The sequence below is a fragment of the Anopheles bellator genome, chromosome 1, assembly GCF_943735745.2.
Source record: "Anopheles bellator chromosome 1, idAnoBellAS_SP24_06.2, whole genome shotgun sequence".
In the NCBI taxonomy this organism is placed as follows: domain Eukaryota; kingdom Metazoa; phylum Arthropoda; class Insecta; order Diptera; family Culicidae; genus Anopheles; species Anopheles bellator.
The window spans coordinates 40,432,609-40,448,845 of NC_071285.1; the positions used below are offsets into that span (position 1 = coordinate 40,432,609).

At 50.5% G+C, this 16,237-nt stretch overlaps 2 protein-coding genes across 2 annotated transcripts; one reads left to right on the forward strand and one right to left on the reverse strand.

Annotated features, from left to right (window-relative positions):
* Nucleotides 1–377: 377 nt before the first annotated feature.
* On the reverse strand, nt 378–2,227 carry LOC131205615 (dolichyl-diphosphooligosaccharide--protein glycosyltransferase subunit 4). Its single transcript, XM_058197789.1, has 2 exons — nt 2,193–2,227; nt 378–496 (listed from the first exon to the last, which is right to left on the reverse strand). The coding sequence occupies exons 1-2, from the start codon at nt 2,197–2,199 to the stop codon at nt 378–380; spliced, it is 126 nt and encodes a 41-aa protein (XP_058053772.1). The 5' UTR covers nt 2,200–2,227.
* A 4,356-nt stretch (nt 2,228–6,583) lies between these two features.
* LOC131206744 (uncharacterized) lies at nt 6,584–16,226 on the forward strand. Its single transcript, XM_058199418.1, has 6 exons — nt 6,584–6,724; nt 6,830–7,593; nt 7,657–10,025; nt 10,293–10,418; nt 10,500–10,897; nt 10,991–16,226. Exons 1-6 carry the CDS (start codon nt 6,584–6,586, stop codon nt 13,604–13,606), a joined length of 6,414 nt encoding a protein of 2,137 aa, XP_058055401.1. The 3' UTR covers nt 13,607–16,226.
* Nucleotides 16,227–16,237: the final 11 nt, after the last annotated feature.

Consider the following 16,237-nt stretch of genomic DNA (forward strand, 5'->3'; position numbering starts at 1 on the left):
AATAAGTACATTTTTAGCGACGGCATTAACGCTTTACACTACGAACTCATTTCTCAGGCTTCTCGAGAATAAACCAATTGGCCATCATTTGACGTTGTTAGTGTAGAGATTTTATTGTGCACTTGTGAGAAGCACAGACACTTCTGTAGGTTATTTGGTGCCGGCACCGGCAAAAGTATGGAAATTGGTCCATCGGTCGCCCAATGTCCTCGGGGAAGGAGAATGTTTGTGTGTTTGTTTGGCCATGTCACTGCCTATTTTCACTTATGCCTCGAACCCGGTCCGCTTCGAGTGCTATCGTTGCGAATGAGTGAAGAGAAGAATTGTTTGGACAAATGAATTATAGAATTCTGTCTATTTTAAGGAGAAAGAGCTACTCACTTTCCCATGTTGGCGTTAATGTAGTGAAAGCCGACGACCAGCAGGAAGAGGAACACTCCCAACACGTTGCAGAACACGGCCAGCTGAACATCGGAAATCATGATGATCGCAGGATCTTTTTGGGAAAATGGAAAATCAGTAAGTGGGCATGCAGAAATACAAAGGATATAACAAACTGGTTCACTTTCGATCTGTTGTGGATACAGTCAATGGCAGAACTCATTAAAATCCCTAAACGTTCATCCCATTTGTCGAGCAAAGGTAAAATCAGAAACAACCAAACTTAGTTGAAAGATGATTCCAAATGAATGGACAATGATTACGTCACACACGCTAATGTTTGTAAAATTTCTAATCAAAATTTACGAAGCAAAAGAATAAAACATTATCCGTGTTTTGAAGCGACACCGGAAAGCTAAGTACACGTCACCGTGTCCCTGCTTAGCAACCATTGCACTGTATTTTCTTTCTTTACATTGATTACATGTTTGTTAACTATGAAATACCGCGTTGCCGAAGTAGTGGGACGGATTTTTGAACTTACTCGAGTTTCTGTAGCAGCAGCAAAGAATGTAAAATCTACGATTATTTTTCCGGCCGTCGTAAACGTGTAAACACAAACCGTGAACAAAACTGGAAACGTCAAAGCTGAAAACGTCACCGCTGGGTGAATTTTTTCAGGGAGCCTTCTACTCCCAGCTCATTTTCAAATCAAGTTCTTTTCAAGTGTTTCGGTTATCGACACCGGCTATCACAACATTGTGAAACTCGCTTTAACTATCGAGTCTAATTGAGGTTGCCTAGTGACAGCCACTGCAAGCAAATCACCTGCAGATAAACTCCCATCTGCTTCGGTACTTCGACCACATACTGTAGTTGCGCCGCGTAGTTGCGTAGAACTTGCAACGGGCGAGCGATAGAGAGAGCAAAAAAAAACATCTCCCGAAACGTCAAACATTTTCTCCCCGAGGAAGTTATCGATTGGGTTTCGACAAAAGAGAAATTTCGTGCCGAAACACACTTGAACACGCTGCGAAGATTGTGTTTTCCCAACCTCTGCACGACCGCCCACGAATTGGCACCCAAACCCCCCGGGAGGATTCGATGTAAAATTATCGTGTAAATCGTGTGTGATCGTTGTGCTTTGGCAAACCCAGAAGCGTGTTAAATCCGGGCACCCGAGAATAGGTTTCGTGCGCGGCGAAGGTGCTTCTCATATGTTGGAAATTATATGGTCACCCGAGCGGGCGGAGGTGCTGAAAATCGAGTATCTGCCGAAACAGCCAGGCACCATCTGCACGATAAAGAAGGTAAAAAGGTGGTCACACAGTGCGCACAGTGAGCTCAATAGTGGTTTTCTTGGCCAATCAGTTCGGTGTTTTAGTTTTTGGCCTACAAAAATGGAAATGTGCAATGAACGGGAGCGAAACGAAAACTAGGGCCAGCGATAAAACCACACAAAGCGGCCGGTGGGAAGCAGGCCGGAAATTATCCATCCATCCAACCGCGGTGCAATCGATGATCCGAAGAACGGAAGTGGTCTTGTGCGGCTGTGTGGTTGGTGCAAGGTTTTTCTAGGGTTGCTGCGTCGTGCGGCAACCCGTGGTCGATCGATGGGACATCCGACAACCCCAGCAGCAGCATACGTTGCGTCACTACGGAGCCATTGCAAAAAGGTGTTTGGTGGTTCAATCTGCGGTCGATACGGTTGCCACTGACTCACGAGAGCTCCGTACGGCAGGTCGCATAAGTCCACAACCAGTGTCTGTTATGCTCGCGAAGAAGTAAATAAGGGAAAGCAAAACACTCACCCAACATCCAGCATGATGTTTCAAGATGTTACCGTTGCCCACTGATCCGGATTGCCTTTGCATATCGATATCGATACCGGATTGGGCGAGTGGGGGGGAAAAACAAATATCCCACACAATCCACGCTCTCCGATCGTGCCCGTGGGTGTCTAAACTGGATGCCCTACCGACCCCAACGATCGAACCAAGCGGATACCCGAAGATGGCAATGGAACGGAACACCGAAGGTGATGATGACGATGAGGGCCAATGATGAATAATTGATTTCGGTTCGTTCGCTGCTTGAAGTGCGGAACGGAAATCACACGAGCGCACGCCAAGGCCACCAAGACGCCCAGCCGCCAGCGGCCGGTAGTGTGGCCACTTTTCATCGAGTCGGAAATTGGCAACACCATTGGTGACAAACGATTTTATCCATAAACATCGCGGCGGCATCGCATGGACATTCCCGATCATCCATCGCCAACTGAGATCCTTGGTCCGCCGGCTGGTTGGCTGGTGTGCTTGCCCCCGGATGGTGGGGTGTTTTTTATTGCCGACCTCTCACATTCGTCGACGGCGCATTGAAGACGTCCTCGGGTATGATGGATGCCGCGGCCGGTTTCGTGCACCCCGCATGCTATCGATTCGCGCAGCCATTAGTAACATAAATGGTTTCACACATTTGGCCCCTTCGAATGAGGGGATGTATCTTTTTGCGATTGTACACATCTTGTTTGGTGTATTTTATTTTTTACCATAAATAGCCCGCCGTCAACATGGGGGCATGATGTCAGCGCCCGACAGCCACGCGTTATTTACTTCCCTCGTGCACCCTCTGCGCCGCTGACCCTCAGACGGCCAGGGGGTGCACTTCGCCCCGGGGATGACGAAGAAACAAAGGGAGTGTCTGGGCTGGTAGGAGCGGACACATTATTGATCCTCGATGTTTGCACATGACGCTCCGCAACGTGCTGGTTTGCGAGCGTGTCTTACAGCGCACAATCTGCCGGTAACCCCGTTTACCTTCGGCAGCTCGGTCGGTGATGGTGGTATGCTAAATAGCAAATCAAATTCCGACGCACCGCCCGTTCCCGGGTGGCGATTAAATATGGAACCGCTTCGGACCATCATAAACAACAGGGCAGAGCAAAAAAAAACACACTCGTAGGTTTTTGCCGGTACCCCTAAAGGAGAATGGCGCTGGAAGTACGCGAGAACAACGGTGTGCGCGGTGCAACGGCGGCGATGGATGATGCCTTTTTTTGCAAGTCTTGTACGTGAGTCAAATTTGCGAACAAAGCAACAAACTCGGCAAGGCCACTTCAACCCACGGTGGCTTGCTGGAGAACGGAATAAAGGACGTTCTATTGGGATTTATAAATTTTGGTTACGACGGAAGCACTTTGCACCGAGTAGGCATTGAACTCTGTTTTAATATTTTATTCATATTTTGAAATTAAGTTGGGTTTTTTTTTTAAATCCCTTATCTTTGTGAAATTTTCATATTACTTTACTACGATAATATTAAATTAATTTTCACGTAGGCTAAGAGCTATTTGTTAGTGAACTTTTTGGAGCGCGGCCTGGAAATACGATCACGATCAAAGCCGAACACCACGTTCGAAGTGTTTGGTATTCCATTGGCCGGCGTGACCTACAATGTAACAATTATTATAATCAACATGCAGCACCTGATCAACCGATTTGGACATCCCATTCCGATCGGTCGGACGGGTGTCTCTATTTTCAGTTTCTGTCCACCTCTTTCCACAAACAATGGTATTGCTTTTTTGGTAGCTTTTTCGGTGTTCGGTGCTGAACTACAGCGAACCTTATAAACATAAACTCTGTGGAGCAAGGTGGAAATGAATCTTATATCGTCGCCAAACGTATACAAAATCAACCATTCTCCTCGAGGCTCGCATCGTTGCACAGATTAGCCAATAGGTTACCATCGCTGTCCGGTGCACGGTGAATCTAATTTTGTATGGAGTATGTTATAAACTTCGGCTGCTCGACCAGTTCCACCCATCTTCGGGTACCGCTCATGCATATCTCGCTCCGCATCACTCCCGCTCTTCACGTGCTATCCACATCGAGTAAAACGAGCGCTGTCCATAACGTTGTTAATCCGATGGACACGATGACGACGAAGTCGCGGGTCGCGAACAGCGAGGGTTGCGACCAACGGCACGCAACGATCATCCATCAGTCGTCGACATTATTTTGGAACACCAACAATATTTCGCTCGGCGGTGGTCGCTACGAATTCCTTCGCGGTTGTTTCGGTGTTTGCAAATGGTTCCGATTGTTTTGTGTGCCCCCCGTTTGGTTCTGTGCCATTCTTGCCTCTTCCATTCTGGGTAACGATATTAAAGATGGTGCGTTCGCTGGTGCTCTGTTGCAAATGGTCGTACGATTAGTAGCGAACCCCGCGATAATGGATTTTAAATTAGGCTACAAACTACATTAACCCCATTTTTTGGCGACAGACAACTGTATCTGTCGGGCATGATTACTTCACGATCGGCGTGCGGCTTCTCGCCAATTCGCGTCGCGATCTTGCGGTCAGCGTATTGTTTGGTTCCATGTTTTATTTACTGCGTTACTACCACGCTTCCAGAAGTGGCCGACAAGTGTATAAACGGTGTGTCTGATGAATGGATGGGGAAACTTTAATTGCACACAGTAGTCCATTAGTTAATGAGCAAATTGTGGCCAGCCCCGCGTAGACCATCTCCTTTTGGCGGGAGTGCGTCGTAGAAGATTAGTTCTAAATGGGAGGAATGAACACAAACGAGCATTTGATGGAAGCTTTGCGATGGCCAATGGCAAGGCAATTTGTTCCATTTTTTATGCTCTTCAACAAACCGTTAGTGATGATTGCGATCGATTGTGTCGTGTGGGTGAACCGCTGTTAAATCGGCGACATGTGCAATCAATAAACAGTTAACGAATTGAATTATGCCCACTGATCGGGCGTGTTTCACCGCCTGCTAGTTAAACGTGCAACCAATTCAGTGTCATCAGTTAAAACAACTTACCAATGCATATTAAAGGATAAATCGTTTTTGTTTTCCGTTTGTTTTTTCGAATAATGACTTTAAGAAATCCGCGATCGGAAAATCGTTGTTTCTTATCATTGAGAGATAATCGCCGTCTGAGATTTCACACCCTTATAAGCACATAGCGATGACGCGACGATCGGGGCGGTTTCACCGGAAAGTGATTTCAAAAATCGCCAATTGATTGCAGATAAAGCAAACCCCCTTTGATTGCCATTGCTTCCTGTTATCAATCGTTTCGTTGTGTTGTTATCTTGCCCCATATTGTCCGCCTGGCTGGCCCATCCTAGCCGCTTGCTTATCGTCGAGTTCGCCGTGTCTAAACACCGGCACCACATCGCGTATATTTATGTTTACTGAACTGTTTGCGACCGGTCAACAGTGCACGCGCGCGCCTCTGTGTATGTTACGATCCATGTTTATGAGATTACGATCCGCAAACGATCCACCAAAACGATTGGCCGGCTTCGTAGCAGCGGCAGCATTGCCGCAATAAAGATTACGAATTTCTAGGTCAATGGGTTGTTGCGGCTAAAAGCAAGTGAAGTGAAGAAGTCAGAAAAGCTCACACTCCGCTGAAGCGTTCATAAATACGCTTCCCTTTCTCTTTCACGGTTTAATATATGAACATATTTGATGGTATTTTTTGTGGTATTTCTGCTTCGTGCGTACGTCTAAAACTGTGTTACAGTTTCGTTCGGTGTAGATACTTGAAGTGTTACTTTTGGTTTCTTAATTGATGGTGGTTTTTTCCTTCTCTTTTTGCAGATCACTTCACCCATCACCATGTCACAGACGTTTGGCACCGATTTGGAAGGGAGTGCTGCGCCGTCGTGTCCTTGGCAGTAGGCGACGAAAACAGTCTATTCCTGAAACCACCGCGGGCAGTAGTTTAAGCTGGCTTTGAAGAGTAGAGAACAACAGTGTCGGGAACATATTCGCAATTCCGGCCACAGTCAAATAACAGTTGTGCCGCCAGTCGAGCAGCATATCTTTTGAGAACCAATGGAACCACTGAACGCGCTCCTGTCTTCCCGTGACCACGTGTCGGAGGGAGATGCTACAGAATCGCCGCAGATGACCGCGGGCGTTGTGGGAGAACCGCAAAGTGACCTCCTCTCCCCGGTCGTGTATCGGGCGAATGGCAGAAGCGAACCGGAGGAAACGAATCGACTGCGCAAGGGTCTGAACCGCATCTCGACCGATTCGGCGACGTCCACCTACGAAATGGTGGATGCCAACGGGAGCAGCCAGTCACCCGGATCCGACGACAGCAGCAGTACCAGCACCGATGGCCACGGTGGAGACGGCGAGGAGGAGGACGACGACGAGGAGGAGGACGCAATGTGGAGCAATATTGTGCGCATAAATAAGGCAACGAGCGCAACGGTGGCTGAACTGACGGGAAGCAGCAGTGGCGGTCCCGACACCGGAGACCCAGTGAATGAAATCGAGTACGAAGTGCAGGAGGCTATGGTCAGCGGTGTTGCCATGGCGATCGGATCATTCGACCACGAAGTGGGTGAACGAGAAGAGGCAAGCGGCGAGGAGGGCGGAAGTGAAGGCGGCGGCGGTGGCGGTGCTTGTGAGTTATTGCAGCGCAAACGCTTCGATCTGGCACGCTCGTCGACGAAGGAGGAAAAGCAACGGCACAACGAGGAAATCCTAATCATGAAGTCGAATTCGCTCTCTTCCGACACGACCAACTCGTGGGAACCGATAAGTGTCGAAGCGTGCTACCCTGAACCGGCGCAAGATGAGACGCAACCAGTGCCACCTCCGGCTGCTGCACCCTCTAAGGCGTGCTTCATCGATGCATCGTCACTGTTTGATGATGACGAGATCGTGTATCCATCGTTTCAGGACCCACCCGTCGCCTGGAGTTCGGCAGGTACCACACGGTCAGCTTCCAGTACCACCGTTGGCAACGAACCGAGTGTTCAACTCTCGACGATCCTACTGTGTGACGATGTGAAGATTCGCTCCGAATTGGAGCGTCCCAGTGCGGCGACGATGGAAGTGAAGGACCAGTTCTGTGCCCGACCAAGCAACGAGTTTCTAGCCGCCAAGTTGAAGCTGCCGGAACTGGTTGAAAGCCACGCGGATGATTGCACCGAAGAGGTGCTTGCGAGACAGCAATCCGAACGGAAGCAGGGTACGATGTTGTTTCAAAACTCGATTCAACAGTTCTCGGGCCTACAGCTAGACGCCGCACCAGTGGGAGGACCAGCATTTTCGACCGCAGAAGAACCGTGCAGCGATCTGTCACTGCCGAGTGTATACTCGTCCGGAAGTGAGCGAAACTACGGAGAGTACAGTTCACTGTCGATCAGCGACACCCAGCGTTACTCCCTGTCGAGTGCCGCAGGAGCGTATGGCGGAACGATCGACGAGTCGGGTGGCGGAAGGGGAGAAAGTTTCCGGTGTACCAGCACTAGTGGTTACAACTCCAGCTCGGCCGATTACAATAGTCGCACGCAGGCAACGAGTGACGTCGAATCGGGTCACTATCCCAACACACCGTTCAACTCTATTGTCCACGTCACGTCCAGCCAGCACGGTTCACTGACCACCACCAACCCTCCCCGTCCGTACGGTGATGACGGGAACGGTAGTCGTGCGAGCTCCATCGATCGTGAATCGCACTCTACCCCGATCCGCATTCCGAAACGGGTGCAAAAGCACGACGAATCGGCACCGATCGTGTCGGGCGGTGCTTCGATTGAGGACTTCACCCCGAAGCAGTGCGAAAGTCCGTCGGTTCGCCGGCGAACCGACACCTGCCCGATTGTTTCGGGGGGCATTAGCTTTGAGGAGGATCCCAGAGATGCGCTGCTGGCAGGTCAGGGACGTCGGCTAAGCAAGAGCAGTTCGGGAAAATCATGGGTTGTCGATCTGAAAAATTGCCCCGACGATGAAAAGCAGACGACGGGGGTGATAGGTTCCCTGGACGGTCAACAACAGCAGCGGCACCACCAGCAGCCCCGCAACTGTGGGCTTGGTTTCTACGTCGATTTGGGAAGCCTTAAAACGCCGGAAGAGGAAAAACCCATCACCGAGGTCCACCGTCCTCGGCCGGCGGTACGTGCGGACTTGATGAAGAAATCGACCGGATTCTACATTGATTTGTCGGATGGAGAAAGCACACGCAGTGCCACCCCGAAGCTGAGCGGAAGAAATGACACTCCGCCACCGTCGGCGGTCCCCAGGATCGGCGACGAGGACGGGGCTCCGTCGAAAGCAGATTCGCGCGAAGAATCAATGGAGAAGGATCGTAAAAATATGTTTTCAATGTTTATTGACTTTGGTGATGAAAAGAATGGAAACACAACCATCGCCAAGCCACCGGTAATGCTTCGTAAGCACTCGTTGCCCCAGGCGGCCAGCGGTACGTCCATCAATGGGAAGGATCCGCCGGGAACGGAACGTCCCAACAGTCTTGGGCCATCGGGTGAGGAAGGCACTAAGCCGTACTACATGTTTATTGGTGCTACTGCAGCCACGGAACCCACTCCGGTCGTTCGGCGACCCATTGCTGCTAGCGCAGCCACTGCTTCCGGGAGTCAGGTTAGGAACGAATCAAAGCGACACTCGTGGAATACCAGTACTTTTGGTGGAGAGCATTCCGGAGGGTTCCACGAGCGACGGATTGCCAACAGCGCATCCTACCAGCGGTCTACCAGTGTTACGAGCGATCGCGGCATCATGAATATACTGGACAAAATCCCACTCCTCTCGAAAACGTCCAGCATGTCGATCGACTCGTCCGTTTCGCCCTTTGAAGACTTTACCTGCTCGAAGTCGGAACTGAGCACCTACTCGAACCAGTCGGTGTCGTCCAACTCGGGACATTCGAGCAACGAATCGAAGGTTTCGCCGGCGAAAGAAACCGATGGCGCTGGCCCCAGTGGAGAACCGCCGGTAGAAATCACGCCGGCAATGGGATCGTCCGTGAAGCGCAAGCGAAAGGATGTAAAGTTGAATGAAACATTCGACAAGAGCAGCCAAGGTTCGGTGACGGATGGGATTCTGTCGTCGAACGAGGACGCCTCTCCGACATCCACCACGACCGATACGGACGATGTTACGTTTCAGAACAATCCGGTCGATGAAGAGGCACTGCTGGCGGCAGCGGCCAATGGCACTGTGAACCAAGAGGAACCCGTCGAATGCCCTGTGAAGCTGGCGGCACTTACGGGAGCTACCAGCAAGCAGATGGAAACGATCGAGGAAGCAGTTGAGAGCTCTCCCAGGCATGGTGCCGCCACTGCGCCACGCAAGGCACAGCACACGATGGAAACGCTGCACGCCACGATCGAGAAGCAGAAGCAGCTACTCGAGACCGTCTCAGAAAACGTAGAGTCCTCTGGGGTGACATCGTTCGTGAAGCTTTCTGACATGGACAAGCCACCGCCACCGCCGGCCACACAGTCGGTGACGGTCACCAAATTTGAGCTTCACTCGAGCAGCAGCGTCGCTGGTAGCAGTAGTACCGGTGGAGGAACTAGTAATATGTCGAATTCGGCCGGCTCGAACCGAGTGGCACGGTTGTTCGAGTGCCAGAAATATAACACGATCGGTTCGGCGGTTGGGGCCAGCCAGGCGATGCGCCTACAGCATCAGCAACAAAAGTCCTCCAATTACTATCAGAACAATGGTGTGACCTCGATGGAGCGCCACTCGTGGAACATGTCGCGCTCGACGGGCAACAACTTTGTGAGCCTCATCTCGTCGTCGGTGGAAAACTCGCGCTCCCTCAGTCGTCTGTTTCCGCATCTTTCGAAAGGTATCGACGCTTTCTGTTTTTAGTAGTGTAAAAAGTGAAGGTAGCGCCATCTTGGATGTTCTCTGAGCGGTGTGTTGTTTGTGAATGGCTATTTCTAGTTTCCATCAATTCATTTTATGGCACATAGTGGTCAAGTCAACCATGAAACAACATCGTTAAGAAAGGAACAGAGAACCCAAGTTTAATTCGAGAGTGAAATTTCATTTATCCAAATATTTGCTCCAAACGGTCTTCTCGGCTAACCTATTTGTGTTTGTGTCTCCGTAGCCTTTAGCAACTCTCTTCCGTCGGACGTGGGTATGAACGGAGCAGGCCGTGGGCAGGATGGAAGCGAGCTGCTCCATTCGGATTTTTCCTGCACTTCGAGCATCACTTCGAGCCGGTCGGGTATCGGTGAGTAATATGGCCGTTCGGTTTGTAGCGTAGCCCCAGTCTGCCCACTAGAGTCCACTGTTTTGTTCCATTATCGTTTAGAATCGATCGACGAGTCGATCTCTAGCCGGCAGCCGCGCCGTTTGGGTGAAGATTTGCTGAAGATGTTCCTGCAGGAGATCGCAACCGATGTGACGATCGAGGTCGAGACGCGGAAGATGCGGGCCCACAAGTGCATCCTGCGATCACGTTGCCAGTACTTTGCAGCAATTCTCGCCGGGAGTTGGGTGCAGAATGCAGGCAACGTGATCGTCCTGCCGGGTTATTCGTACGCGGCGGTACACTTTGCCCTGTGCCACATCTACTCCGGCGCCTCGCACCCCCCAGAGGGCATCAGTTTGATGGAGCTCGCCGCCCTGTCCGATCTGCTTGGTCTCGAGGGGTTGAAAGAAGTTACGGCGTACGCACTGAAAACTAACTACTGTCACAATTTCCACAAGGTATGACCGGAAGACACGGCCAGACGGACCGTGGAAACTGTACCAAACCACCATGCAATGTTTGTATTTATTGCTATTTTTGAACATTTGCAGCCCTGTGTCGGTTGTACGGATGGGGTGCTGCAGGTACTGCCCGTCACCTTGAACCACGGGTTGGACGATCTGTATCGAAAGTGCTTGAAGTGGGTTTGCCGACACTACGTAAAGATCTGGTCCCAGAAGCAGTTCTCGCAACTGCCGCTCGATGTGGTACACCGTTGCCGGCAGCAAATTGTGGCTCACCTCAGCTCGGAGAGTGTGCTTACGCTGATCCTTGACAGTGAACAGCTGCTGACGTTGTTGCACCCGTACAAGTGGTCCGTCGAAGTGGAGAACGTAGTGCGCGACATACTGGACGCGGCGTACGATTACATCACGGACCACTTTGCGTCGTTGCTGGCAAGTGACAGCTTTCTGTCGCTCGGCCAAAACTATCGCTGGGCCATACCGCACGTGGAGCCGATCTTGCTGCCGGCAGCGAACAATCTGAGCCCGGATCAAGCTTGCAAAAGTTACCCGCGTGCTACGCGTCTGCACAAACTGTTGCAGGCCAAGGTGCTAACGATGACGACAACGACAACGACCACAACGACGACGGCCACACCATTGTCGGGTGATAAAAATACGAGCGTGGTGAACGTGTACGAGAAGCAGGGAAAGCGCCAAAAAGACGACTACAAACGGCACGAGGAGGAAGAGGAGATGGATTGGTGCGATGAGTTTGTCGGGATGGTAAATGCGATCCTGTCGGCCGTGGAGCAGTGCCTGATACGCCAGTGTGCCCGCGCGATGCGTGTTAGCTCGTGGCAGCGCATGGACGTGGAGCTGAGAAATAAGGTGCAAAAGCTGGCCTGCCTCATGGAGACGGCCGACGAGCGAAAGTCACGATCGCGCTATTCGTTCTCCTCGCAAACATCCTCGTCCTCTTCGGTGCACTCGCGGACGAACGATCTCCGCCAGGTGCGGCTAGCGATTCAGGCACATAACAAGCGCGCCTACGAAGGAAACGGCAACGCAAACACTAATCGCACGCAGCAAACGCAAACGACCGTGGCACAGCACAACGATCTGAACAGTGCTCTGCTGGCCTCACACAAATTGGCCAAGCATCTCGACGACGATATGCAAAGGAAGCAGAAGGAGCACCAGCCACCGCTGGAAAACGGATATCGTATTTCTAGAACATCGTCGAAAACGAACCACACTGCACCGGTGCCGGAGAGTGGCCGGAAAGCGCCCGTCGCAGCCAACACCGTACGGCAAACGAATGGTATTGCAATGGGGTTGCTGGCGAAAACGAATCGTCGTGATGCGTCGGCTCCACCGTTGGTGGAGGCGCCCGCCCACAGACGATCACAGTCGGAAGATCACGCCGTGTACGGTTCGGTCAAGCAGCCACCGACAGGTGGCGGATGTAAGGGTGAAACGGTCGCCAACTTGCGCTCGAAGCTGAGCCACATTAAGCCACGCTATCTCGAACCAAAGAAGCCCAAAAATGCGGCCAATCTGCAGGCTCAGAACAATAATATTTCCTCCAGCGGTAGCTCCACACGTACCGCGAGTCCCGCCTTTGGTCACCGCAACAAGTTGAAGCAGCAACCGGCGACGGCGATGGCAACGACCACGGTGGTGGTAAAAGGTGGCCACGAGTCTAACATTTCGCTGGACAGTCTTACATCGCCAGCCAAGCTGCGAAATGGTGGTGTACCGGCCAAAGCGCCCCGTTCCACCATCAGCGAGCTGGATGTGTCGATCGACTCGCTGGCCGAGTCGCTCAAGTCGAACTCGATCAAAACGAGCAACACGCTCTCGCATGAATCGTTGATCTACCACGATTACTTTAAGCCGAAACAGATCACCGATCATCAGCCGGTTCCGAACGGGCTCTCGGCAAGGGAAAGGCGGACCAAAGTCCCACCCGTAGCAACGGCTAGGCCACCTACTGCGGTGAGCAACGGCGGAGCGGCCAAACCGATCCACAACTCCTCGATACCGCGCTCGAACGGTATCAATCGGACCGGATCATCGGCTAGCGTTGGCTCGTCGAATGGCGGTGGAATCAAACGAAGCTTCCTTTCTCAGCGATCGCGCGAAATCCTGGCTCGCCGCTCGCACGAGCCTAAATCGAACTCGACCAACTCGAGCAACAAATCGGCCGCATCCTCACCAAGCTTGCTGCTGGCTCGCGACAAATCCACCACCGGTAGTGATATCACGAAATCGGGCTCATCCGCCTCGCTTTCGACGACCAACAGTGGTGGTGGTGGTGGTGGGGCCACTGGCTGTGGACGAAAGGTGTTCAACACGACGCTCCATCTGCGCCGGACCGCGAAGTTGCTACCCGCGCCCGGGCCGCAGGACAATCCAACATCACGGCAGCAAACGCCACTGAAATCTTCGTCATCGTCTTCGGTTCATCGGCGCATGGGTGACAGAAATAGCTTGAAAACTGCCGGTCGCAAAGTGGACTCAACGGTACCGGCTAACAGGGTTCCGTTGAAGCATATGCCGGTAACAGGCACGGGTAATAACTATAGCGGACCGCCAGCTTCCTTACCGCCGATCGCCACAACCACCACGGCCGGTCGTATAGAATCCAAACTGGAGCGCTCGAACACGTTTTCGATGGACGCTTCCGATAATACATTGGTGCTGCAGCTATTAGATTAAGCACCACGGGGAAGTTGGAACAGGTCGTCGTTACGAGTTTATCTCCGTAACTCTGCGTGGAAATTAAGGAACGCTGCAGAGAAGCTACTGCTGTATATGTGTGCGCGTGAGCGCTAATGTGATGATCAATCCGTTGGCCAACGGATCGTAGAGGTAAGTTGGATGGAATTGTTCCCCGGCAAACCGCCGGAAAAGATTCATTCCGGGCTTTGTGGACGAACGAAAAGGATTCGTTTGACTAATAATTTCCAATAAGATAAAACACACACACACGTATGCGTATATTTCATCACAAATGTCTAGTCACACTATTTATTATGGAAAGAGGACACTCTGCATCGATTTGCGAGCGAATGTGGGTCGGTTGGTCTATCCGTTCAGGAACCGCTGCTCTCTTCGCACTCGCTAGTGATAGCTTCACTCTACCAGGACGAGATACTTCTCTGCAAATTGATGAGGGACAAAGATAAAATTAGTGTAGTAATGAGAAAGACATTTAACCAACGCCCAACCCAAATACAAAACATAATCCAAGGAAGAGCCTCCCCATAAGGTAGTTGCTTTCGCTGGCCGCACTTCAACAGCCAGGTCGCATGCGTGCAGCCCACAAACCTCTACTTTCTCTGTTACGCTAGAAGGTGTACATCAGTCTACGAAAGATCCACTCTTTAATGATTGTTATATTTGAACGAAAATAAAAAAGGAACTTAAGTACTTTGCATGAAAAATTGATCCAAACTAGAAACTTAAGAGGTCGCAGTCTGTTTTGTTATCTCTCGGTGTGTGCTGAGTAAGAGGACAAAGATAGGTCATTTTGGTAGGTTTCGATCGATGTGCAAAAATTAACCCTGCAGCGTTGCACGGTTCCAACTGTCTTAGTTCAGCATTTACAATCCGACCAGCTGCCACAAAACGCGTATATATTACTAAAAAAGACGCATGGAAAAGAATACGCCTCCCTAGTGTATCACAAGTGCGCTCTAGAATACGGCACGCAGGTCAGCCTAATAAGTTAACGAAAGTAATAGCAGCTGTAGCGCGTAGACGCCACGGCAATAGCCACCAACGATAGTCCCACAAAGAAATATAAAACAAACTGTATTACTCAACAATAGCGCAAATAGCCAGCACCTAGCTCTAGTGCCCGTGGAGGACAGTAGTTCTCCCCAGAGCATAGAAAACATGACCAGCAGTAGAACGCGAAAAAGGGGCTCAAAAGTGCTCGTGCTTATAAATGGCTCGTTTATCCCCCTTAGCTGACAGGAGAACTAAGAACTAAACTGAGCAAGGAGAACATTAATCGAAACCACTTCTAAGCACTCGAACGAGTATACCTCAAATTTTCTTCTTTCGGTGCTCGATGATCATACGCAATTAGTTTTCGCCGAGAAAATGCACCCACTTACTGTCCCACCAGCATTCTATCTTCCCGTCCAATCGATCGTCGATCGATCGACATACACATACGATGTGCAGTGATTTTAGGTTTAATTTTGCGCTGATAAGTCTCCCGTGAAATGCATTGTGATCACTATATAATTTTTACATAACAAACATCTTCCTCCCGATTAGTAGAGACGGAGACGGGCACGACGGAGAAGGATCCCTGCTAAGGGGCCGCCTCGGTTGGGCAGCTTAGTTGAGTTTACTGATGTGCCGCACTGCCTCACTCACTGTTTCTTTTGCCTCTTTTTACTGTTTTGATGACGTTCGGTTACATTTATCTCGCCCCAACAGTTGGGATGTTTTATCCTGTAAGCCACCAATCCGTTCAGCTTTTAAGGTCGTCTATTTTCTAGTATTTCTATGTTTACAATGCTGCAAAGGCCACACATTCCCTCCAACTATTAACTGTGTAAGTTTCGTAAATTTTCTCTCTCTCTCTTTCTCTTCGGTTTCGCAAAAGGGTTGTTCTTATTAAGTCAAATGATTTTGTTAGTTTGGCGGAAAGATAAAAATTGCTGCACGTGACTTTGATATTTTTTTTCTTTTCGACAGGATGTAGTTAAGGTAGCAGAAGACAGCATATGACAGCGATTCTCACGAGCGTGAGGACCGTGAATTTATAATCAAAAACAATAGCCGGGACAAGCCTGGAGTGCGATCTAAATTACGTAACCCGCATACTTAATTACCTACTTACTTACGACAAACCTAGTCATCTGTACAAAAACGGCTCTGCTGATCGCTGACTGTGCTCGGGTTTGCAAGCAGCATCGCCGGCATCGCACCGGCGAAAGATGGCGCACATGAACGGCATACACGTCTATGAATCTAACTACTAAATTATCTACTGTTCTGCCCCAGTCAGAAAACCGTAACAGGGGGAACAGATTGGAGTGGACATAACGTATCGGGTGGGCAAAACTGTGTAGCGTTAGATCGATGTGGAGAGGTGATCGTTTTGCGATCAAACTGGCGCACTTTTTATTGAAACGTGCGCGGACAAAAAGCGGCTCATTTGGTTCGTATGATTTCATTGCGTTGTGTGAAAATACTGCAGAGAAAAGCTTGTAAACCCCAGCGGGTCAGCAGCGGGTGTTTCTTTCTACAAACCATATTTCTGCGTCCCTTTCTGCAAAGTGCGCCACCAGTTCGCGTCTCGAACGATGCCGAAGTAATCCACTAATT

Bases quoted from the DNA above. Each gene is read 5' to 3' on its own strand.
- LOC131206744 (XM_058199418.1), top strand. From the start codon at position 6,584: ATGTGGAGCAATATTGTGCGCATAAATAAGGCAACGAGCGCAACGGTG. The intron at 7,594-7,656 runs GTCGAGTGCCGC...AAGGGGAGAAAG, and splicing joins GACACCCAGCGTTACTCCCT to TTTCCGGTGTACCAGCACTA. The intron at 10,026-10,292 runs GTATCGACGCTT...GTGTCTCCGTAG, and splicing joins GTTTCCGCATCTTTCGAAAG to CCTTTAGCAACTCTCTTCCG.